Raw genomic sequence first — 25073 nt, forward strand, 5'->3', positions numbered from 1 at the left:
GTAATATTTAGACTTTATTCAGATAATATTTTGATGTTATAACTTTATTCCAATCAAATTTTTCTAAAAAGTACAACTTTATTTTGTTTGTTTCTCATATTTTTTCATTAATATTTCAACTCTATTTTTTTCTCATAATATTACATTATTCTTGTAAAATCATGACTTATTCTTATTTGAATATGACTTTTTTCTCTTAACATTTTGACTTTATTCTGATAAAATTACAGCTGTTTTTATAATTTCTGCATGTTCAAATTTTTCCACAACCTAATTATCCAATAACTGCAACTTTATTTGTTGTTTTGTTTGTTTTATTTATAATATTACAACTTCTAAAATTGCAACCTTTTGTTGTTAATATTTAGAATTTATACTTGTAAACTTACTGCTTGTTTTTTCCATTTTTGCTGTTAAAAAAAATATTTTTTTTTTGTTTTCTTAAATTAAATTATATTTTTAGGACAAAAACAACAAAAACACATAAGAATGCAACCATTTTTTAAAATGTCGGTCATTTGGGAGGCATAATGAATATTTTTATTCAGTAGGGGGTCCTGGCAAGGGTCCCTCCAATAGTGTATGTATGACAGTTTAACTTCAGATAAAACAGAAAACAGAAAACAGATAATTAATAGTTGTGCTGTCATTCAATGTGCTCAGTAACACACACAGTACAGAGTACAAAACCATCATATTTGTAATCATTTCTTCCTGTTCTTTTGGACACACACTCCGACAAGCTAGACTCCTACCCTTAATCATGAAAAGGCTAATTTTTAATATAATATTCCATTCAAGCGGGTGTAGTTTAAAAAAATACATCTGTCCCTCATTTATAACAGTATAATTGGTTGCAGATCCAACCATATTCAATGTAAAAATAATTGAATATTTTGTAGTTATAGCAAAGAAAACCTGTTTGTGACTTTCTAAATATACTATCAGAACCATGTAGACAGGAAATAACACCCCTTATAGATGCATTGCAATTTCTATGCTGCAAAGATTCGAGACGGCCACTAGCTGGCACGCTAACAAGCTAGGGACCTAACCAGTTAGCCTCAAATTGAAAATGTCTTCTAAAGTTAAAAAGCCAATTATTTACCACTTCCACACTGGATGGGAGGAGTTCATTTTTTTTTTCTCCACTTTATCATTTTGGATATGCCATGACTGACGTCATACAGTGTTAATGTAATGCAACGTAAGGTAATGTCTGACATCATGTAGATTAGTACACAATTAGTACACTTGAAACATGAAATGAAATACAGGATATGGTCTGTTTAACACTTCTCCCTCACATTAAACATAACGACAATCATAATAATGATAATAGCATATATTGTGTAAAGAAACCTTTAGTTAACTGTACAAAACTTACACATTTTGTTGGTGCACGCTAGTTCTGAGCCTCTGGTTTTAGTCGTTGTATAGGTGATATGATGCACAGGGCGTTACCAATGAGAGTGAAGCATGTGAGAAGCAAGGACGGGACCTCCAACAAGTATTCATGTCAGTAAAAATAATTTATGGAGTTGTCCCTGCTGCCACTGCACTCAGTGCACCAGAAGATATCAAGCCACCCCCAAAACAAAGAGCATAAGTGCCGTTACTCCTTTCTTAGAACATTTCGACTAAAGCAGGGGTGTCCAAAGTGTGGCTTGTGAGGGCTCATTTGCAGCCCTGAGTTTGTTTTTTTTGGGGGCACAAAACATATTCTATAAGTTAACTCTCAAAAGTTAACAGCCTCGTAATCTGTGGGCTACGCAGGCATCGGGATCAATAATGTTCATCATGATTTTATCATTGAGTCACCGTGTTTATTGGTTATTAGTATAAGAGGAAAGAGCAAGAACACTTGATACCACCTTCCTAAAAACAATTTTTCATCTGTCAATAAAAGCAATAATAGCCTGATTGCACAGGGAGAGGAGGAACGGAAAGCCAACAATGCCATCAGTTAAATTCCTATGCAGTTATGTTATCCCCAAAATGTTAATACTAGAGAAGGCCGATAATATCGAGTGACCGATAATTGGCCCCATATCAGCATAAAACTCTGATATCGGTAAACATCTGTATCTGATTTTTTCCAGAAAATAACACTAGTTATTAGTAATTCAGGGCGGCACGGTGGTCTAGGGGTTAGCGCGCAGACCTCACAGCTAGGAGACCAGGGTTCAATCCCACCCTCGGGCATCTCTGTGTGGAGTTTGCATGTTCTCCCCGTGCATGCGTGGGTTTTCTCCGGGTACTCCGGTTTCCTCCCACATTCCAAAAACATGCTAGGTTAATTGGCCACTCCAAATTGTCCATAGGTATGAATGTGAGTGTGAATGGTTGTTTGTCTATATGTGCCCTGTGATTGGCTGGCGACCAGTCCAGGGTGTACCCCGCCTTACGCCCGAAGACAGCTGGGATAGGCTCCAGCATCCCCCGCGACCCTCGTGAGGAAAAGCGGTAGAAAATGAATGAATTAGTAATTCAGTGAAGCACAAATTTGAAGGTGTTGACGTCCCAACTCATCGATATTTCTTGCTAGTGAATTCATGTTTCCCACGATAATAAACTATACCAAGGTGCCGCTTCGTGGTTTCCTCGTCTCCCGCCTCCAAACAGACAGGAAGAGGTCACTGTGCATTGATTTCAACACCTTGGTACATTGGTTCCATAGAACAACGGCATGAACGGAGTGAGCCCTTTCGCCAGTCATACACACACAGAGTGCAGAAGTGTGTAACATAATCGAAATTAATTGAAAGACTGTAATATATTGTCATATACGGTGGTGTGAAAAAGTGTTTGCCTCCTTCCTGATTTTTTTTTTTTATGATTTCTTCATTTTTTTAAATAAATTAAAACAGAACATTCTGGAAATCCAAGGAAATACAACTGGAAAAGTTGCAGATTCTGGAAGATCTGGAAAGTTTTCTGTGCAGGTTATTGTATGTAGCTGCTCTATAGGAGTCCACAAGCCAAAACATGAGCATAATAGTCTGCTTTAAGGTCACGCCACAGCACCTCAATAGGATTCCGGTCAGGAGTTTGACTAGACTACTCCAAAGTCTTCATTTTTTTTCGACAGCCATTCAGAGGTGGACTTGCTGGTGTGTTTTAGATCATTGTCCTTCTGCAGAAAGTCAGAAACTGATGGCTGGACAATCTCATTCAGGATTTTTTTTTTTTTTGGTAGACAGCAGAAATCATGGTTCCATTTATCACAGCAAGTCTTCCAGGTTCTGAACAAAACAAAACAAAACAACGCCAGACCATCACACTACCACCACCATATTTTACTGTTGGTATGATGTTCTTTTTCTGAAATTTGGCATTACTTTTACAGCAGATGTAATGTAATATTTAAACTTTATTCACATAATATTTTGATGTTATAACTTTTGCCCAATTAAATTTTCTAAAAAAAAAATGTTTCTCATAATTTTTTTCATTAATATTTCAATTCTACGCTAGTAAATTGACATTATTTTTTCTCATAATATTGCAACATTATTCTTGTAAAATCATGACTTATTCTTATTTGAATATGACTTTTTCCTCTTAACATTTTGACTTTATTCTGATAAAATTACAACTGTTTTTATCATTTCTGCACGTTCAAGTTTTTCTGCATACTAATTATCCAATAACTGCAATTTTATTTGTTTTGTTTTTGTTTTTTTTTAATAATATTACAACATTTCATTAAACTTAAAATTGCAACCTTTTGTTGTTAATATTTAGAATTTATACTTCCAAACTTACTGCTTGTTTTTTTCCATCTTTGCTGTTTAAAAGAATACATATATATTTTTTTTGTTTTCTTGTTAAATTATATATTTAGGACAAAAACAACAAAAACACATAAGAATGCAACCATTTTTTGAAAATGTCGGTCATTTGGGAGGCATAATGAATATTTTTAATCAGTAGAGGGTCCTGGCAAGGGTCCCTCCAATAGTGTATGTATGACAGTTTAACTTCAGAAAACAGATAATTAACATTTAATGGGACACACTTTTGTTTAGTGTGACATACATGCAAAAAAAATAAGAAATCAGGAAGAGGCAAACACTTTTTTCACATCACTGTGTATTGTCATATATTTTTCTAAAGGTAAAGTTCAAATCCTGTCTCATGTCGTAGACCCAATTTCGCATATCGTGTGTCTTGTGACGCCTCTAGGATCCTGCCACTACCAACACGGATCACCTGATTAAATTTGGTCATTTTTTTGGGAATGTTAAAGCTCTGAAAAAGGTTTAATTGCTGTGATAATAATAATAATAGTAACAGTAAAAATAGCTTTGCACATGGTCACCCACTTTGAATTGATTTTAATGAATGAAAATATGAAGAATATTGTACTTATGATCATTTTTCTCTGGACACCCCTGGACTAAAGTACTGGCTTGAACCAGCATTGATATTTAATCATCCCTTTCCCTCCATTAAATAGTCCTGAGTGTGATCCACTAGTCTTCATAGCTTTCATCAAACCATCAGCAGCCAACAGGACTTGCTGTGGAGTCTCTGTGGGGGGCCAAGGAAATAGGCGGCGATGTATTGCTTCAACAGTGCTGGCTTTTAATGAGCCTTTCCTCGGCTCTGCTCTACCCAAAAATGGAGGCCCGTCTAACAAGACAGAAGTCCGCCATAAGTCTGTCTCGCAATGCAGTTCTGTGCATGGACTTTCACACCCGGGTGGACTTCACCCGACGGAGAGGAAGCCGTCCCCCCTGGTGGGCGGGGCAGGGCAGGTTGGTGCCACCGTCACCAGGCAGGTCTAGACTGAGCTGGTGAGGCACCGCCGCAGGGGATGGTGCACAGGGGTGGGGCGTGGGATTGGCTGATGGTCATGTGATCTCAGAATACGGTAGCCCTGGAGCCTAAGAGAGAAGATGGAGGTGGAGGCGGGGGGCACAAAGAGAGCAGAAACGTTAATTGTGGAGTGCGCTGAGGAAAATGCAGTTGGCCTTTATATAATAGATAATAGATGCCCTACCCCAATAAATTACTTTATTTGCATTGACCTGACTCTTTTTCAGAAAATACACACATTTTTATCCCTCATGATAGCCACTACACATGACACATGCAGGATAGAAATTGCTAGAAAAATAAGTATATTGGTCAGGGAATTATATATTTGTTAGAATATAATTACTTCAGTTTGATTAATTCACTACTGATTTAATAAATTATCATTTTAATTCATTATTTCAAATTAGCTCATCATATGGATTTATGTTGATGTGATTTTGGCAAAAAAAAAAAAAAAAAACTCCATCGCTAACCTATCCAAGCAGGTGTATTGGCATGACATCTGGGTACGTTAAGTTAGAGTGGATTTGAATCCACTCAAAAGTTAGAGCAAGAAAGGCTCACAGACCAAACACTATTTCTTTGAATAAAGTTATGGTAAAATTCATTCATTCATTCATTTTCACAAGGGTTGTGGGGGTGCTGGAGCCTATCCCAGCTGTCTTCGGGTGAGAGGCGGGGTACACCCTGGACTGGTGGCCAGCCAATCACAGGGACACATATGTACATCTGTGTAATACTTGCTTTTATAGTCAGTATAGTTACTCCAGACCCCATTCACTGTGCAATATCTCATCAACCTCCATTTGCAATATTAAGGGCTCTAAATGCAATATACTAAGTTCTATATGAAGTATTTCCATAATGCCTCATATTAACTCACTAGCAAGATCTCAGTGTATAGACTGGTCATATATCTCATCTCGTTTCATATTATCTACATACTGTATTGTATATAACTCTGGGAAAAATACTTGGGTTGTTTATATTGTTTATTTTTCTATATTGTGTATTTTGTACTGCTTAACTGATTCTGTACTCTTGCTGCTGTGCAATGCAAATTTCCCCACTGAGGGACGAATAAAGGCATATCTTATCTTATCTTATCTTATATAGACAAACAACCATTCACACTCACATTCATACCTATGGACAATTTGGAGTCGCTAATTAACCTAGCATGTTTTTGGAATGTGGGAGGAAACCGGAGTACCCGGAGAAAACCCACGCATGCACGGGGAGAACATGCAAACTCCACACAGAGATGGCCGAGGGTGGAATTGAACTCGGGTCTCCTAGCTGTGAGGCCTGCGCGCTAACCACTCTTACACCATGCAGCCCGTTATGGTAAAATGCGATGTAAAAATGGTCATACCATTAAATAAATAGAAATGTTGTTAAATAACAACAAATACTATATATGGGATATCGGGACGATAATTATTGGTACCGATAATTATCGGCCCGATATCAGCATGCGCTACGTTAGACTTCTTGTATTTGACTGGAAAGATTTGAGGTGAGGATAATTGCAACCTGTCAGTAGAATCAAATGCAACCAGATCCAGAATTGCGCTCTCATACTATGATATGCTGTTATATATGTATAATTACGAACACTACGGTCCTTATGTCTTCTACATTTATGTACATTTCTCATTTTTCTTCACCCCACCCCTTACCTGATGGCCACTTAACTTTTCGAGTGGACTCTCAACACGGGGCAGACTCAGCAGAGGAATACCGGCCGGGGTCTCCAAAGGCTGCGTAGTTGGAGGCGAAGGGGGGCTCTGCCCCACCGTTTTGGCCGGCCGGAAGTTATTGATGACACAAGATACCTTCGTGAGTAAAAAGACGACACAAAGTCACTAAAAGTCGTTAACTCGTGAAACCTCATCCATGCGGTCCCTTCTCACCAAAAAGGCAGCAATGGCTCCGCCAGTGACAAACCCAGCCAGGACGTCACTCCAGTGGTTCCTGTGCTCTGTCACCCTGACCACCCCCACCAGCACGGCCAGGGACAGCAGCACCAGGCACAATGTTGGCTTGGTCAGACGGGTCCCTTTGGTACGGAACACCAGGGTCACGTACATCTGAAGCAAAATAAGATGAGGAAATTGAACATCCTGATCCATGCAGTCCTTGAGTAAGCCACAAGTGGGGGCCCTACGCAGTCATTTGAAGGTGAGAGGCAACACAGTTTTCCACTTGATGCTTTTTTCATGCTAATAATGAGAAGACAATAACATGTGTCCTTCAACATTGATCTTCTTACCACGGTGTAGATGGCTGAGTAAAAGCTGAGTGCCGCGTCTTTGGATGGGAAGGATTTACGTGCGGACACCACCATGTAAGGGTTTCCTGTGCAGGCCCGCTGCTCGGTGATGTACTGTAGTGAGGACTGGCACCCCAGAGCTGTGTAGTTGGGCTTGCAGGCAGTCAGGAAGTGGGGTGTCTGGTTTCCTGTTACCACTTGACCCGCGTTGGCAAAGATGGTCGTTGTGAAGAGGCCGAAGGAGTAGACGCCTGTGTGTGACATCATGATATAGGTGGGGATTTGAATTGGAATTGGATGGTACAGATGGTATGCAGGCCTCACAGCTAGGAGACCTGAGTTCAATTCCAACCTCGTGGATTTTGCATGTTCTCCCCGTGCATGCGTGGGTTTTCTCCGGGTACTCCGGTTTCCTCCCACATTCCAAAAACATGCTAGGTTAATTGACTCCAAATTGTCCGTAGGTATGAATGTGAGTGTGAATGGTTGTTTGTCTATATGTGCCCTGTGATTGGCCGCCGACCGGTCCAGGGTGTACCCCAGCTCTCGCCCGAAGACAGCTGGGATAGGCACCAGCACCCCCTTCGACCCTCATGAGGATAAGCAGTAGAAAATGAATGAATGAATATATTAATATGGCTGCACGGCGGACGAGTGGTTAGCGTGCAGACCTCACAGCTAGGAGACCCAAGTTCAGTCCCACCCTCGGCCATCTCTGTGTTGAGTTTGCATGTTCTCCCCGTGCATGTGTGGATTTTTTCCGGGTACTCCGGTTTCCTCCCACATTCCAAAAACATGCTAGGTTAATTGGCGACTCCAAATTGTCCATAGGTATGAATGTGAGTGTGAATGGTTGTTTGTCTATATGTGCCCTGTGATTGGCTGGCACCAAACCTCTTGCCCGAAGACAGCTGGGATAGGCTCCAGCACCCCCTTGTGAGGATAAGCGGTAGAAAATGAATGAATGAATGAATAAACTTATAATGTTATGACAATAATGCCATTTTTGTAGCATAGAGTTATAGAGTAATATAAATAAAGAAACAAATACATTCTTTTAAAAAAGTAATTATTAAGAAACAAAACAAAATAAAGTTGCAATTTTGGAAGAATTAGATTGGGGGAGAAGATATAAGTCAAGTTATTATGGGAATAAAGTCAGAATATTACAAAAAGATAATTTACTTATTGACGTTGATTAAAAAAAACCAACTTCTTAGCACATCTACTTGTGGCGCTTACATCCGTTCATTTTTCAGTGTTTTTCCCTCAGAGGAAAAAATTTGACAGCTGGGATAGGCTCCAGCACCCCCGCGACCCTTGTGAGGATAAGTGCATAGAAAATGAATGAATGAATGAGGAAAAAATGCAATTTCACGAAAATAAACTTATAATGTTATGACAATAATGCCATTTTTTTTAGCATAGCGTTATAGAGTAATATAAAACAAATACATTCTTTTAAAAAGTAATTATTAAGAAACAAACAAAACAAAATAAAGTTGCAATTTTTGGAAGGATTGGAGGAGAAGATATAAGTCAAGTTATTATGGGAATAAAGTCAGAATATTACAAAAAGATAATTGACTTATTGACGTTGATAAAAAACAACAACTTCTTAGCACATCTACTTGTGGTGCTTGCATCCGTTCATTTTTTAGTGTTTTTCCCTCAGAGGAAAAAGTTTGACAACTGGGATAGGCTCCAGCACCCCTTGAATGAATGAATTCCACGATTTTGCCACTGAATCTACTGTACATTGGCATAAACCTCATTTTTCCCGACGACCAAGGAAAAAAAAGTCAATTCCATTATCATAATGGATCTCATTCAAGTGTGCAAGTATGCCTCATAAAGTGTCAAAAAGTGTATAAACAAAAAAAAAAAAACACTGGACACAAACATAAAAGTAGTCCAAAACGTCCCCAAATTAAAGCTACAGCTTTTTCCAGCTTAGTCCTCAGACTGCATGACTTTTAACAAAAGAGCTCCGACTGACCCAGAAAGCGTACGATCCTCCGGAGAAGAGGGTTGAAATAGCAGCAGTCTGCGGTCACGATGGTCTTCTCCTGAGCTCCTTCAGACTTGACAAAGAAACCGGTCACTTCTCCAATCAGAATCTGGTACACAAAACCCAAAAGGAAGCAAAAAGAAAGAGCAAATAAAACATTTAGTTAATCTGATGGGAAATACAAAGTGTGTGTTTAAACGCTGGTCAGCCACAATGAATAGTCAGTTAAATGTAGTGCAAGGCAAAATTATTCATGAGAGTTCCTCCCTTCTGCCTTGCGGCGTTTTTATGTTGTCTTGGCCTGCCTGCTTTTGGTTTCCACTCGCCAATTTGGCCGCTTTTGGAAAGCCAAACATGCACAAACATTCAGTTGCATCTTCGTTTAAGTACAGTAAACCTCGAATATATCAGACTCGGATATATCGGAAATTCGCTCACAACGGACAGATAAAAAAGAACCGATTTTTCTGTAATGCATTTCCATTAAATTTCCCTCGCATATATCGGATGGCCGCATCGTGGCGCTCCGAAGCTAGCTGACATTCTGAGATGTTTTAAAGCAGAGGACATTTTTAATGCCGACTAAACTGGGTTATTCTGGCAAATGCTGCCAGAAAACACCCTGGGATTTATTGAATGAGATCTTAACGTCACTATTGGAAATAACGTAGGCCTGACGGGCGTAACAGGGCCTAGCTTAATTAACAATTTGTTATGCTCAGAGTCCAATAAAGTTAAATTCTCATTACCTTACGTCTCTTTTCATTGCCCAGTCCAGGTACATTGGAAACATAGTCAAGGAAGTGCCTTTTTATAACGGATAAAATCCGATTTACGCATATACCGGATATAAATCCGATATATGCGTAAAACGGACATTTTCCGATATATGCATATAACGGATTTCGCTTATATCGGACAAAATCAGTGGGAACAATTGAATCCGATATATCCGAGGTTTACTGTATGTCAACGTTCTAGCAGGGCGGCACGGCGGTCGAGTGGTTAGCGCGCAGACCTCACAGCTAGGAGACCAGGGTTCATTTCCACCCTCGGCCATCTCTGTGTGGAGTTTGCATGTTCTCCCCGTGCATGCGTGGGTTTTCTCCGGGCACTCCGGTTTCCTCCCACATTCCAAAAACATGCTAGGTTAATTGGCGACTCCAAATTGTCCATAGGTATGAATGTGAGTGTGAATGGTTGTTTGTCTATATGTGCCCTGTGATTGGCTGGCAACCAGTCTCTCGCCCGATGACAGCTGGGATAGGCTCCAGCACCCCCCGCGACCCTCGTGAGGAAAAAGCGGTAGAAAATGAATGAATGAATGAACTTTCTAGCATTCCCGCACACACTGGAACATAGGACTGCTGACAGAAGTACTGATATTGTCGATGTAGGTTAGAAGCGCATACAAAATGCATGGCTCACACGGCCTGGAGTGGCATTGACGTCGTGCATGCACCGCACATTTACGGGAGCGCACTGTGCCACCGGTGAGACTGACTGATGGATGCTGCCACTGGTGTTGGAGAATGAGAGTCGCTAATGGACGCTCCACTGAGAAATATGGGGGGGGGGGGGTTCAGCATAAATGAGGTCTCTGGAGTAGCACTGCTAGCTTGTGTAGTGCTTGGGTCATTGGGTATGGGGTGGTTCATTTAAAGCCATAATGGATACAGTATGTGGTGGTTAGTGTTGATGTTCAGCCTTGCATTACACACACATATTTTACATAAAGGAAACCTCAACACGCCATCAAATAAACGTCTGAATAGTAACAGGAGGATACGCAGTTGATTATGTGGCAAACTAGTGGAAGAACAATTAATTGTTCTGCCTGTCACCATATGTCAGATGAACAAATATTCTAGATCAGGGGTCTCAAACACGCGGCCCGCGGGCCAAATGTGGCCCGCAGGACACTAGTTTGAGGCCCCCGCCTTGATATGAAAGTTTAATGTTAGTGCGGCCTTCGCAAGTTTGATATGGATGCTGTATGGTATCATGTACCCAGAAAAATTATTACGTTTGATTAATGTGCATGTTAAAGGTTAAATAACTGTTAATAGTTATCCTCCCTATCCGTGTGGAAGTGGTAAGTTTTTGGCTATTTAAGTTTAAAGGAAATAACTTGAAGGCTACCGTTTAGGTCGCTAGCTCTCTAGTTTGCGAGTTAGCATGTGTCTCAAGACCCTGCAGTTGCGCAATATGTTGTAAATAAAAAAAGTATAAATGTGACTATAGTCGTTTTTTTTCATGTCTACAGGGCTCTAATAATGCTTTGTTTGTCTACCCACCAACCACATGTGGTTTCTAGTTTTTATTATTAGTTTATTTATTTTTATTATTAGTTTTTATATATTATTTATTATTCCAAGTTTTTATTATTTGCCGTTTTTTATTATTATTATTATTATTATTATTATATTTATTTATTTATTACTGATTGATTGATTTTCTTTATTCTTGATTTGTTTATTTATTTTTCATCTTATTTTGTGTAGAAAAATAAAAAGTAAGATATTTGAGAACAGTGGAATGTTTTATCAGAGCTTTTATTGGAGAAAATTGGAACCAAAGCTAAGTTTTTAAATTTTTTTTGTTTTTAATAAATGCGTTTTTTTTTTTTTTTTGGAAAACCTGATACGGCCCAGTCTCACCCAGACCCGAGCTCCAGTTGCCCCCAAGTAAATTGAGTTTGAGACCCCTGTTCTAGATGCTCACCAAAGTAGACGGATGAGACACTTGAGTGAGATTCATATGAGATTCATAGATGAAAAAGATGAAAATATGAGCTGGAAACCTCATATTACAAATATACAACATAAGGTGGCCAGAAATATTTCATTGAACAAAACAAAACTTGTTCTCAATCAGAAATCACTCCACACTCTTTATTGCTCTCTGGTTCTACCATATCTTACTTATTGTGTGGAAATATGGGGTAATAACTATAAAAGCAATCTTCACTTGCTAAAGGTACTGCAAAAAAGGTCAGTAAGGATAATTCATAATGCCGCCTACAGAGAACATACTAACTCCTTATTTCTAAAATCACAAATACTTCAACTTGCTGATATAGTTCATCTTCCAACAGCTAAAATAATGCATAAGGCTAAAAATAACCAATTACCTAAAAATGTCATCCAATACTTCTCTACAAGAGAGGAGAAATATGATCTCAGGGAAGAACTACATTTGAAACACTTATATGCTAGGACTACGTTAAAAAGCCATAGCATTTCAGTATGTGGAATCAAACTATGGAATGGATTGAGTAAGGACCTCAAACAATGCACAACGATGAGCCAATTCAAGAAACAATACAAGCAGTTGATGTTTGCTAAATACAAGGATGAAGAGTCTTGAACCAGTCATGATGTGCTATACATATCACTATATTGACACTTACTATGGTACACATTATGTCATTGGATGGTCATATCACCTCGTACTTCGGTACGAGGTGCATTATTAAAAAAAACAAAAAAAAAACAAACCAAAACGAAAAAAACCTTAAACTGTATTATGGAAAGCAGGAAGTGAACAAATGTAACAGTTACTGATTGTAAAAGTACCAGATGGAGGGGTAGGATTTAATAAGCTTTGCTTCTTCCTACTCCTTTTGGACATGTGGAACTGTGAACTGATTATGTGATGCATTCAATTGTAATCTGATGCATGTTCAAATGAAATAAAACCATTACCATTACCAGATTCATAAAGACGAGCACTGATGTAAGGTACTTTTGGGAAGGAAGTAAGTATGTCTGTCTGCTTTGAAAATGCTGCTGCATTTTTTTTTCCTGTTTCAGTAGCTGAACTTTTGCTATGAGCAAGACAGATTTAGATGTCCTATCGCATAAATATCACCACCGCATGCCATAATCTATTTATTGCAACAACCCATATTACATCTGTTTGTTTCATGCATTCTGCTGCCATCCAGGGAAATCCCTCGCTTGTTGGAAACGTCTAACGCTGTTTGAAGGGTGCAAACTTGCAATTACTACAATATTATTACACGTTTCACTAATAATAAACAAGCTGTAAAACAGCTGCTGTACATCCAAAATGTTGCTGCTGGAGTCAGGGAGTGGCCTCCTGCGGGTGTCCGGAGTCAGGATTGCGTTTCGGTTTAAAACCTGGAGCAGTCTTCCAGACGATGGAAGATTAATTATGACTTTTATGTTTTATGGAGGCTGAATGGCGAACGGGTGGTTAAGCGTGCAGGCCTCACAGCTAGGAGACCCGAGTTCAATTCCACTCTCGGCCATCTCTGTGTGGAGTTTGCATGTTCTCCCCGTGCATGCGTGGGTTTTCTCCGGGTACTCCGGTTTCCTCCCACATTCCAAAAACATGCTAGGTTAATTGGCAACTCCAAATTGTCCATAGGTATGAATGTGTGTGAATGGTTGTTTGTCTATATGTGCCCTGTGATTGGCTGACGACCAGTTCAGGGTGTACCCTGTGTCATGTCTTTGGATCAAAGACATTAATAATTCACAAGTTTCACAAGTTAGTTAAAATGAAAGTAATAAATAGCTAAAAGTTCCAATAAATATTGTTAAAAAGGCTAAGGTTTAAAAAAAAAAGGTTTAAAAAGTTTTAAAAAAAGGTTTTAAAAAAAAGGTTTAAAAAGTTTACAGAGTGAGACATCTTCTCTAGAAGGTATCGTTTGGGGCCACTAGAGAGTGCTCTCGCATATAGACAATCTTTGTTGTTTTTCTCTCGGTGAAAAGCAGGCTGGCCTCACGGCAGAAGCGAAACGGGGAACCTCATAAACACGCTGAAAGTTGCTCTAAACGCTTGTTTATTGGGAAATTATCGTCTTTGTAGGTATGTTGGTGTATAAAGCACTTACATAGATGCATCTGCTTTTTTGTTTGTACTGTTTTGTAAAGTTTGCTAGCTTCATGCTACTGCTAGCTTGCATTTGCAGTTGGTTTACGTGTGTTAGCTAACTGTTAGCTGATGTGTGTTTAGCCTGCAACATGAGCAGTATTGGAATTTTATTGTATTTTTTCTGTATGTTTCAGTTACCGCTTATTTTTACAAGAAAGCTTCACGAAGCAAGAAAAACAAGCCTTGTATGCAGAGTTTTCTTCATTGGTTCGCTGGCTGTCTAGCAGCATACAGACACGTGTTGTGAGGACAGCACACCCTGCTTCACCTGAAGGCAGCTGGGATAGGCTCCAGCATGCCCGCAGTAAGTGGTCGTAAATGAATGATTGATTTATGGAGTGATTCTACAGAATTATTTTAGAATGAACTCACACTCCAACCTTCCCTCACTCGTGAACAAGACCTTGAGATACTTGAACCTCCTCCACCTGGGGCGGGACCTCCAATCCAGAGGCTGCAATCCACTCTTTTTCCGAATTGGAGGTGCTGAGTTTCATTCCAGAATCTTCACAACTCAGCTGCAAAACGCTCCAGTAAACACTGAAGGTCACAGCCCAATGAGGCCATCAGGATCACATCATCTGGGAATAACATACGTGATCCTAAAGCCCCCCAAACTGGACCCACTTTGACGCCTTTACCGCGCTTAGGAATTCTTCAAAAATTATGAACAGAATCGGTGACAAAGGGCAGCCTTGACGGAGGCAAACGTTCATCGGAAACGTGCTTGACTTACTGCTGGCAGTGCGAGTATCAGGTTTGTCTATTCTGGGTTGTAGTAGAATACATTTACAGCAGTATTTGGGAAGCTGAGAGTAGTTATCATTATGGACAAGTATGCCTTAAGGGTTAATGAAGCCATAATCACCGGAGGCAGTGGGTGACTGGATAATCCTGAGTATAATCCCGATGTCTAATCTTCAATGCCCACCGTTTCTCCAGCAGCTCCTGGAGGAAGTGTGTGTCTACTTGGTACACAATGGAGAATAAGATGGCCCGGAATAAAAAATAAGCCCTAGGTGCCATACGGGCAGTACTTTGCCCGACTCTACTGCATTGATGGGTGATCTCGTATGGAGACAGCTGTGGGAATATAAGAACTAACGTCCGGCTCGAGGGCCATTTGTGTGTCATAGCTTGTGTTTTCTTGGCCTGCATACAACGGTATGAAGTATGATTAGGCCAAGCAATAAAAATTAATTGTAATTGAATGAAAAACGGCGTTTGTGAAGTGGTTAGCGCACTGGCCTCACAGCTAGGAGACCAGGGTTCAATTCCACCCGAGGCCATCTCTGTGTGGAGTTTTCTCAAGAGTACTCCGGTTTCCTACCACATTATTGACAGTTACTATGGTACCGATTATGTCATTGTATGGTCATATCACCTCGTACGTGACAAAAATAAAATAAAAAAAACTATATTAGGAAAGCAGGAAGTGAACAAATGTAACAGTTACTGATTGTAAAAGTACCAGATGGAGGGGTAGGATTTAATAAGCTTTGCTTCTTCCTACTCCTTTTGGACATGTGGAACTGTGAACTGATTATGGGATGCATTCAATTGTAATCTGATGCATGTTCAAATGAAATAAAACCATTAACATTAACATTCCAAAAACATGCTAGGTTAATTGGCAACTCCAAATTGTCCATAGGTATGAATGTGAGTGTGAATGGTTGTTTGTCTAGATCTGCCCTGTGATTGGCTGGCCACAAGTCCAGGGTGTACCCCGCCTCTCGCTTGAAGACAGCTGGGATAGGCTCCAGCACCTCCGCATCCCTCATGATGAAAAGCGGTAGAAAATGAATGAAAAAGTCATCCTAATAGCAATAAGTTTTGCCATCATAACATATTTCTTTACCTAAATTGTCTATCGTTAAAAAAGTGAAGAACATCAAAGTGGAACCTGCATCCTTTAAATGTATTCTAGACAGGGCTCAGTGGAAAAGTTTGGCCACCCCTGAAGTTGTGAATAATAGAAATGACTGACACCAGCTATCTTCTCCTCCCAAAGAGATCATAAGGACCCCCTTGCTCTGAATCCATATAGTAAGACTTTTCAACATGTAGGAAGCCTTAAAGCGTCTGGAATCTTTGAAAGTGTCACGCATACAGAGATGAAGTGAAGTTGCGAGGATGTCTGAGAGAATAAGAAGTGTAGAGAGCGGCAGAGAACAGGATTGTACCGACGACAAGTTGCTGTTGAGTTGCTCCTAATTGGCTCGCTTTCATTCCGTAGTCTTTGTGACAAGGTGACAGTCAGATGTGCGATGATCTTTTTCTCCTTGATGAAAAGTGACACCAAAAGCATGTGGGTGGACGCTGCCTTTGTAGTATGTGTGCATGTGCAAGCACTGCCTGACAGGAAACCACCAATGGGAATGAAAAGGACGCTGACAATGATTATTTAAAAAAAATACACGTTTTTGGAGTTAATAAACAGAATTAGTGGGTAAAAGAGTAAGAAACCGCATCTGGCAACATTAAATAGTGGAGGATCTCCATGAATTTACCAAATTTTTTGACGATCATGTCACATATTTTATCATCGTTTTCGTGAAAATTTATTTATAATTTAATTTGTGCTTAAGTTTAAGCGGGGTGGTGTTGTATAGCAACAATTCATTGAGCTGAGCTTGTGAAACAAGCACATAAGTTGATGTCTGTAAGTCATGTGCAATTATAATTAGTATATGATACCTGTGTGTATTGAGAAATGCCATATTTTAGACAGTTTGTTGTATTATTATTTTGTTTTATTAATAGGGACAGTAATTGTAGAGACTATACTGTGTCATCCACTGACAAACTAAAAACATGTATACCATTTTCATTTTTTTTATACATTTGTGCTCCCTCACTATTAGGTAATTAATAATAATAATAATAATAATATAATAATAATAAAATAATATATATATATATATATATATATATATATATATATATATTATATACTAATAATATGGCCATGTAATCAAAAATATCGAAAGATTACCTTCACACTGCACGGAGTCAACCTGAAATAAGTTCTCCTCCCATTCTGTGTGGAAGTGGTAAGTTTTTGGCTTCTTACTCTGTCCTTCTCCAACTTTTTTTGAAAGAAATTTGAGGCTAACTAACTTGAAGTCATAGCAACCTTGAAGTTTTGTGTAGTGTGGCCGTCAACACGCTGGTATCAGAACCCGTTGTTGATACTAAAACAGATCATCTCCATCCCTAATGTGGTCTTGAGTGTTGCTACAACAACATATGTAAAGCTGGGCTTTTGCATAATACCGCATGTATACTTTTAGCCAAGTCAAAAAATGTAACAAGAATGCTAACACAGTATATAGTGGTTGTGTTGATAGTACATATCCCTTCAGGGATGAGTCATAAACGAATATTATGTACCCCATTAGATTTCCAATTACTGTAATGAGTGTCTTTACAAGGAATATTCATGCTATCCATGAGCTAATGAGTTCCATACACATCAGGTCGTAGAACAACAACATGCGTCTCATAAAACAGGAACAAGTCATGCAGAGGTAACTGGCCGTTTGATGTCACAACAATATTATAAAAAGCAACACGGGCTCCAGGGGGAGTGTGGAAGTGTGTAATTTTCGGTTTGATAAGCTCCCATCACTTGCATCTGGGGGCTTTGTTGTGTGAGACCACTAAATGACACCACTAACGGTGAATTATATCTGTGATGGCATTAAATGCATCATCTACGTGATTGTGGGTGTAGAATACTTGCTCCAAAATGATACGCAAGATCTTTTGGGGGGAAAAGAAACCTTTCTTGAAGGGCTTTCTTGATACCCTATGACAGGGGTCTCAAGCTCAATTTACTTGGGGGCCACTGGAGCTAGGGTCTGGGTGAGACTGGGCCGCATCAGGTTTTCCAAAAAAACAAACAAAAAAAAACGCATTTATTAAAAACAATTTTTTTTTTAAAAACTTCGCCTTGGTTCCAATTTTCTACAAGACAAGCTCTGATAAAACATTCCGCTGTTCTCAAATGTCTTAATTTTTATTTTTCTGCACAAAATAAGAAGAAAAATAAATAAACAAATCAAGAATGAAGAAAATCAATCAGTAATAAATAAATATAATAATAATAATAAAACGGCAAATAATAAAAACTTAAGAAACCACATATAGTTGGTGGGTAGACAAATTATTTTTTTCAGATTAAAATGAACAAAGCATTATTAGAGCCCTGTAGACATGACAAAACACGACTACAGTCACATTTATACTCTTTTTATTTACAACATATTGCGCAACTGCAGGGTCTTGAGACACATGCTAACTCGCAAACTAGAGATCTAGCGACCTAAACGGTAGCCTCCAAGTTATTTCCTTTAAACTTAAATAGCCAAAAACTTACCACTTCCACACGGATAGGGAGGATAACTATTAACAGTTATTTAACCTTTAACATGAACATTAATCAAACGTAATAATTTTTTCTGGGTACATGATACCATACAGCATCCATATCAAACTTGCGCAGGCCACACTAACATTAAACTTTCATATCAAGGCGGGGGCCTCAAACTAGTGTCTTGCGGGCCACATTTGGCCCGCGGGCTGCGTGTTTGAGACCCCTGATCTACGTGATTGTGGGTGTAGAATACTTGCTCCAAAATGATACATAGATCTTTTTGGGGAAGAGAAACCTTTCTTGAAGGGCCTTTGTTGATACCCTATGACATACTATATGTGGACATTACAAGCCCAGTACACACACACACACACACACACACAAGGATGTAGACAGTCTTCTTGCACACCAACGATGGTAACCATGACAATTTAGCTACAGCTCCATTATCATCACCCACATCCTCTTCATCCATCTCCTGTCTCGCCCTGCTTTTAGTCACTATGCCTGGGCAGCTTTCCCGAGTCTTTGTCAGGAAGAAAAACTAGGCTACCGGAAAAAGTGAATGTAATTATTTTACTGTTTATTTCTGTTTCTCGCTCTCTTTAAAAAGAAAAAAAAAACTCCTCCCCACTGTCAGAAGAAGGGGAAGATTAGCTCAATATGAAACATGACCCCATTCCTCTTCGGCTTGGTTCCTCTTCTCCTTTACTTCCTATGTGATGGGTCTGTTTTCATCAAGGATTTTGTGTTGGTCCCCATGTGGGAACGGCTAATCTTGCAATACTAGGAGAGAACTGAAGGATTAGAGACTCTCATGTATGAGCTGAAATGGTTCTTACAGACAGACCATCAAGAGCTGGTCAGGCGTATCGTCATGGGACAACATGGCCGCCTGTCTGCATCGCTTTGCGTGATTGAAAGGGTAAAGCCATGATTATCCTTCATTATCCTACTGCTCTTTTTTATTCACTGCTCCGTCTTATAGACAAAACTGCTGACATCATGATCTGTACGATCTGTTCCATAGATCATTCCATAGAGTGATGATTTAGTGAGGAAATCAATCAAGACCATCTATTCTAGCAACTAATATGTTGTCAAAAATCTAGGTTGATGCTGGAATTTGTCGGTTTAAGTGCTTTTACTAAGCCCTACCAGGAACACTCTGTTTTTTGTGACATTATTGCTAATAAGCTGTTTTGGTCCACCTCAGTGTTTTCATATGTCTCAGTTTTCATAGGATTTGGTTTTCGAATGTATTGCCACAAATGTGTCTCTTGGTTATCATAGGGGCTAAACCGTGCATCGGACAAAGCACAGATGCGTATGGTGACTCAAGTTCTGAAGAATTGATAGTGGTTCTTTTAGGGTTGGGAAACTATAAACAGACTCTGGCCCTGGAATACTTTAATCATCTTTATCGTGTGTGGTTGGGTGGTTTATTTCTCCATAGATTGGTTACACATGATAACCAGCACAGAAAGCTTTGAAGATCTTCGAGAATCTGCACCTATTCCGGTATTTCTTGGATTTTGCGATCACCGCAAACATGTATTCCAGACACGCCAACTGCTCTGTGGTTGGTCACTGTCCCAAGTGCTCAGGAGGACTTCCGGATAGCTGCCGAACCCAACTTTATAGGAATTGATAACCGGTATAGGAGTTGACGCTTTTAACGTACAGCCATATGTGTTGGATCCCGAATACGATCCGGTAGTAGTCTGAAGTTTCTTCTGGTATGTCTTGGATTTTGCGATCTCCACAAAAATTTATTCCAGGCACGCCAACTGCACTGTGGTTGGTCACTGTCCCAAGTGCTCAGGAGGACTTCCGGATAGCTGCCGAACCCAACTTTATAGGAATTGATAACCGGTATAGGAGTTGACGCTTTTAACGTACAGCCATATGTGTTGGATCCCGAATACGATCCGGAAGTAGTCCGAAGTTTCTTCCGGTATGTCTTGGATTTTGCGATCGCCGCAAAAATTTATTCCAGGCACGGCAACTACGCTGTGGTTGGTCACTGTCCCAAGTGCTCAGGAGGACTTCCGGATAGCTGCCGAACCCAACTTTATAGGAATTGATAACCGGTATAGGAGTTGACGCTTTTAACGTACAGCCATATGTGTTGGATCCTGAATACGATCCGGAAGTAGTCTGAAGTTTCTTCCGGTATGTCTTGGATTTTGCGATCTCCGCAAAAATTTATTCCAGGCACGCCAACTACGCTGTGGTTGGTCACTGTCCCAAGTGCTCAGGAGGACTTCCGGATAGCTGCCGAACCAAACTTTATAGGAATTGACAACCGGTATAGGAGTTGACGCTTGGATCCCGAATCCGATCCGGAAGTAGTCCGAAGTTTCCGTCTTAAAATAAGAGGTTACTTCAAGACGTCTCTCAAAGGTAAGTAGCTTTAGCTTTTTAGCATTTTTCCAGCATCAGTGACGTGTAATGTGGTCATTAATCAGGTAGATACACTGATTGTGGTGGGAAATGGCTATTCGCAACCGCGCAACTCCACTCCCAGTATGCGCAGTCTATAATGCTACATTGACAACCACTTTTGTTATATATAAGGAAGTCCGCCCGTCTGTGACATCAAAACCCTCAAGTTTTACAATGCCATCTGAACCTGAGCGTTTTGAGCCATCCCAAATTTCTTTCAGGCCTCACCTCAACATGACAATGCAACATTCTAACGACATTTATAGGTCAGAAAAGTGGAAAAAGCATAATAGGTCCTTTTTAAGTAGGGGGACTAGAGGACAAGCACCATTATGTGAGCGCCAGTGCAAACACACGATTTTTCAATAGAGGTTTTGTATAGAAATCCAAAAGAATACGTGACCTCATCGTCTTTCCTACAACGTCCCGAGGAAGAAGGCATCATGGGAAGTGATCTTCTAAACAATCCGTTGGCACAAATAAGCGGGATGAGATTCAGTACAAGACACCAATCTTATCTTCTACTCTGTAGTCCTTCCAACTCGCTACTGTCTGTCACATTGGGCTCCATTATTCATGAAAGATTGTCTCCGAGCTAACAACATGCAAACTTATGGACGATTTGCATATGAGCATATGATTTCTGTGTGTGTGTATGTGTGTGTGTTGGTGCTTGTTTGCACATTGACAGCGTGTTGCAAAACAGATGACAACTGCAATCAACAGAAGTCATAGCCCAGGATGATAGCCGTTATGTCACATTGTGAATATATAGGATCAAACCTGACACTTTCAGACTCCAGAAACAATACATACAAAGTGAATGGCCAATAATGAAAACAGCAAAAGCCAACATTTTCTGAATTGCAAAAATTAACATAACAATCCAGCAGACGGGCAGCGTGACAGGGCCTCGAATCACACAGGGGTACGACACTATAACACGGATATATCATTTTGTCCCCGGGAGCAAAGTCTACTGCGGGAATTTTCGTCATATTACTGCTCTGTCTCTGTCACAGGTTACATCTCACCAAGTCATTGGTGTGTGTGTGTGTGACTGACAGGAAGAAGAGGTTATTTGGTGTATATTTATGAATTTCTACAACCCAGATATGAGATGATCTGGCATTTTTAGACATTTTTCCTAAAGCAAAAACACCATCTATGGCATGTGAGGTGGTGTTATCATGGTGACAAGACGCCATCATTCTTGTAATACGGTGAAATCTAGCTTTGTTAAAGAGGGGTCGCCTTATATTTGGGTCAATATAATACACTCTGAATTTTTATTTTTATTGTTTCCAAATTGTCTGCACGGCGGACGAGTGGTTAGTGTGCAGACCTCACAGCTAGGAGACCAGGGTTCAATTCCACCCTCGGCCGTCTCTGTGTGGAGCTTGCATGTTCTCCCCGTGCATGCGTGGGTTTTCTCCGGGTACTCCGGTTTCCTCCCACATTCCAAAAACATGCTAGGTTAATTGGCCACTCCAAATTGTCCATAGGTATGAATGTGAGTGTGAATGGTTGTTTGTCTATATGTGCCCTGTGATTGGCTGGCAACCAGTCCAGGGTGTACCCCATCTCTCGCCCGAAGACAGCTGGAATACCCTCGCGACCCTCGTGAATGAATGAATGAATGTTTCCAAATCTGAAAAAAATTGTACCAATTAAGGATGTCCAGATCCGAGCTACCAATTTGTAGTGTCTTGAATATCTTATAAAATCGGCTTCCACCACAAGATCGTGTTGATCTGTTTGCTGTATTACGTTAAAAAAACTCTGGGCTACACCCTGACATGGTAGGAGTTGGTTACCACTCTACAGCCCCCACCCGCGAAGCTATTTTCACGTTTTACGTTGGATATATTACACCTTAGCTACAGCAGTAGTTTCCCCTCACTGTGCCTGGACTGCTGTGTCATTGTGCGGGGAGCTCACACGGGAAGAGCTGCTCTGACCGCTGGTTGTTTATACTGAAGACTGTGAATAAATTACTATTGCATTGAAAGTAGTCATATATTCAAAATTGGTAATGGTAATGGTTTTATTTCATTTAAACATGCATCAGATTAAAATTGAATGCATCACATAATCAGTTCACAGTTCCACATTTCCAAAAGGAGTAGGAAGAAGCAAAGCTTATTAAATCCTACCCCTCCATTTGGTACTTTTACAATCACCAACTGTTAAATTTGTTCACTTCCTGCTTTCTTAATATAGTTTTTTTTTTTTTTTATATAAGTTTTTTTTTTATCACGTACCGAAGTACGAGGTGATATGACCATACAATGACATAATGGGTACCATAGTAAGTGTCAATATAGTGATATATATAGCACATCATGACTAGTTCAAGACTCTTCATCCTTCAATTGTCCCACAAACTGATCGATAATGATGTCAAATGATTAGTCTTACCCTAAAAGTATTTTGCGTTGCCTTTTTTTCCCCATTTTGTCTTTTAATAGCTGGACTTTTATTGGATTAGGGACCTGACTCACAGAGGTTTATTACAATAGCCAAACAATATTGTAATCAAGTAAATTCTGCAATACTTTGTTTTTAATGCTGTAAAGAGCGACTTTCATAACCTCATTAAATTCCAAAAATTCATGTTTCTAACAAAAGCGTATTATAAAAAAAAAAAGATCAGATCGGAAGCCCAAAAATGTGGATTAATCCAATCGCACCACTGAATGTTGTATCCAATGCAGCCACTGACCCGCTTCAACTCTCCGCACTAAGGTTGACTCATGCAGAAAATACAAAACCATCCAAGCACAATGACGCATTGTTTATGTCCAGCTTGGCTGAGACGATATGACAGTACAATTTTTCATGCATTCACAATTCTTACGAAATAAAACCTGGCATGTCTGGATGATATGGTTTTCCGCCATGATTTGCCCCAATCTCTGTCACGGAGCTGCATGATGCATGATGGCTCTAGTGGAGCTTTAGCAGACAGCAGCAAATAAACTCTCACTCGTCTCTTCTTTATGCTTACGTTTTCTCTGATTTTATCTCTTCTTCATGTGTTCCTCTATGTTCCTTCTATAGAGTTGTGTCGGCAGCAGTAACATTTCTAAAAGTGCCCTCTTTTAGCTGTACTATGCCATTTAGGAGGTTTATATTTAGCAGCATTAGCACAGAAATATGCCGGGTCAAAGTATTTAGCATTTTGCATATGCTGCACATTGAGTACTCATTTGCAGATATAAACTCAAAATTGTATGCTTCGCCATGTATATTTGGATCAAAGGTTAACAGCGTCAATTGACAGGCGGACTGAAGCATGCAATTAGCATAAAACAACACAGCATCATTGCATACATACTGTACTACTGCATGTAGTAGATACAAAAATCAGCCCCAAATATTACATGTTCCAGCTAGCATAGCCTGATGGATCACGTAAAGCAAGCGTCTCAAACACACGGCCCGCGGGCCAAATGTGGCCCACATGACACTAGTTTGAGGCCCCCGCCTTGATATGAAAGTTTAATGTCAGTGTGGCCCGTGCAAGTTTGATATAAATGCTGTAGGGTATCATGTACCCAGAAAAAATTATTACGTTTGATTAATGTTCATGTTAAAGGTTAAATAACTGTTAATAGTTATCCTCCTTATCCGTGTGGAAGTGGTAAGTTTTTGGCTATTTAAGTTTAAAAGGAAATAACTTGAAGGCTACCGTTTAGGTTGCTAGCGCTCTAGTTTGCGAGTTAGCATGTGTCTCAAGACCCTGCAGTTGCGCAATATGTTGTAAATAAAAACAGTATAAATGTGTATAGTCGTGTTTTGTCATGTCTACAGGGCTCTAATAATGCTTTGTTCATTTTAATCTGAAAAAAATAATTTGTCTACCCACCAACTATATGTGGTTTCTTAAGTTTTTATTATTTGCCGTTTTATTATTATTATTATTATATTTATTTATTACTGATTGATTGATTTTTGTTTATTTATTTTTCATCTTATTTTGTGCAGAAAAATTTGAGAACAGTGGAATGTTTTATCAGAGCTTTTATTGTAGAAAATCGGAACCAAAGCACTGAAAAAGTTTGTATATTTTTCTGTTTTTAATAAATGTGTTTTTTTTTTTTTGAAAACCAGCCTTGCCCAGACCCTAGCTCCAGTGGCCCCCAGGTAAATTGAGTTTGAGACCCCTGACGTAAAGCATGAAAATATAATATGCATGTGTTTTCACAATAACATTTTAGGGT

At 39.6% G+C, this 25073-nt stretch overlaps 1 protein-coding gene and 1 long non-coding RNA gene across 4 annotated transcripts in view; one reads left to right on the forward strand and one right to left on the reverse strand.

The window, feature by feature from the left end:
- Window positions 1-519: 519 nt before the first annotated feature.
- LOC131141404 (phospholipid phosphatase-related protein type 5-like) overlaps window positions 520-25073 on the reverse strand; it is a 67391-nt gene continuing 42837 nt past the window's right edge. For 2 of the 3 annotated variants that reach the window (XM_058091595.1, XM_058091597.1), the window contains 5 exons: window positions 9102-9222; window positions 7103-7353; window positions 6744-6920; window positions 6526-6665; window positions 520-4892 (listed from right to left, as the gene is read on the reverse strand). In XM_058091595.1, coding sequence (XP_057947578.1) covers window positions 4790-4892; window positions 6526-6665; window positions 6744-6920; window positions 7103-7353; window positions 9102-9222 — 792 coding nt within the window. In that variant the 3' untranslated portion in view covers window positions 520-4789. Of the gene's footprint in view, window positions 4893-6509; window positions 6666-6743; window positions 6921-7102; window positions 7354-9101; window positions 9223-25073 lie in introns of all 3 variants that reach the window. The other variant, XM_058091596.1, reaches the window with a different exon arrangement.
- Window positions 13839-16822, forward strand: LOC131141492 (uncharacterized). The gene is made up of 3 exons (XR_009132538.1): window positions 13839-13952; window positions 14153-14322; window positions 14420-16822. It is a non-coding gene; the product is annotated as an uncharacterized LOC131141492 (long non-coding RNA).

The sequence above is a fragment of the Doryrhamphus excisus genome, chromosome 1 (genome assembly GCF_030265055.1).
Source record: "Doryrhamphus excisus isolate RoL2022-K1 chromosome 1, RoL_Dexc_1.0, whole genome shotgun sequence".
In the NCBI taxonomy this organism is placed as follows: Eukaryota; Metazoa; Chordata; class Actinopteri; order Syngnathiformes; family Syngnathidae; genus Doryrhamphus; species Doryrhamphus excisus.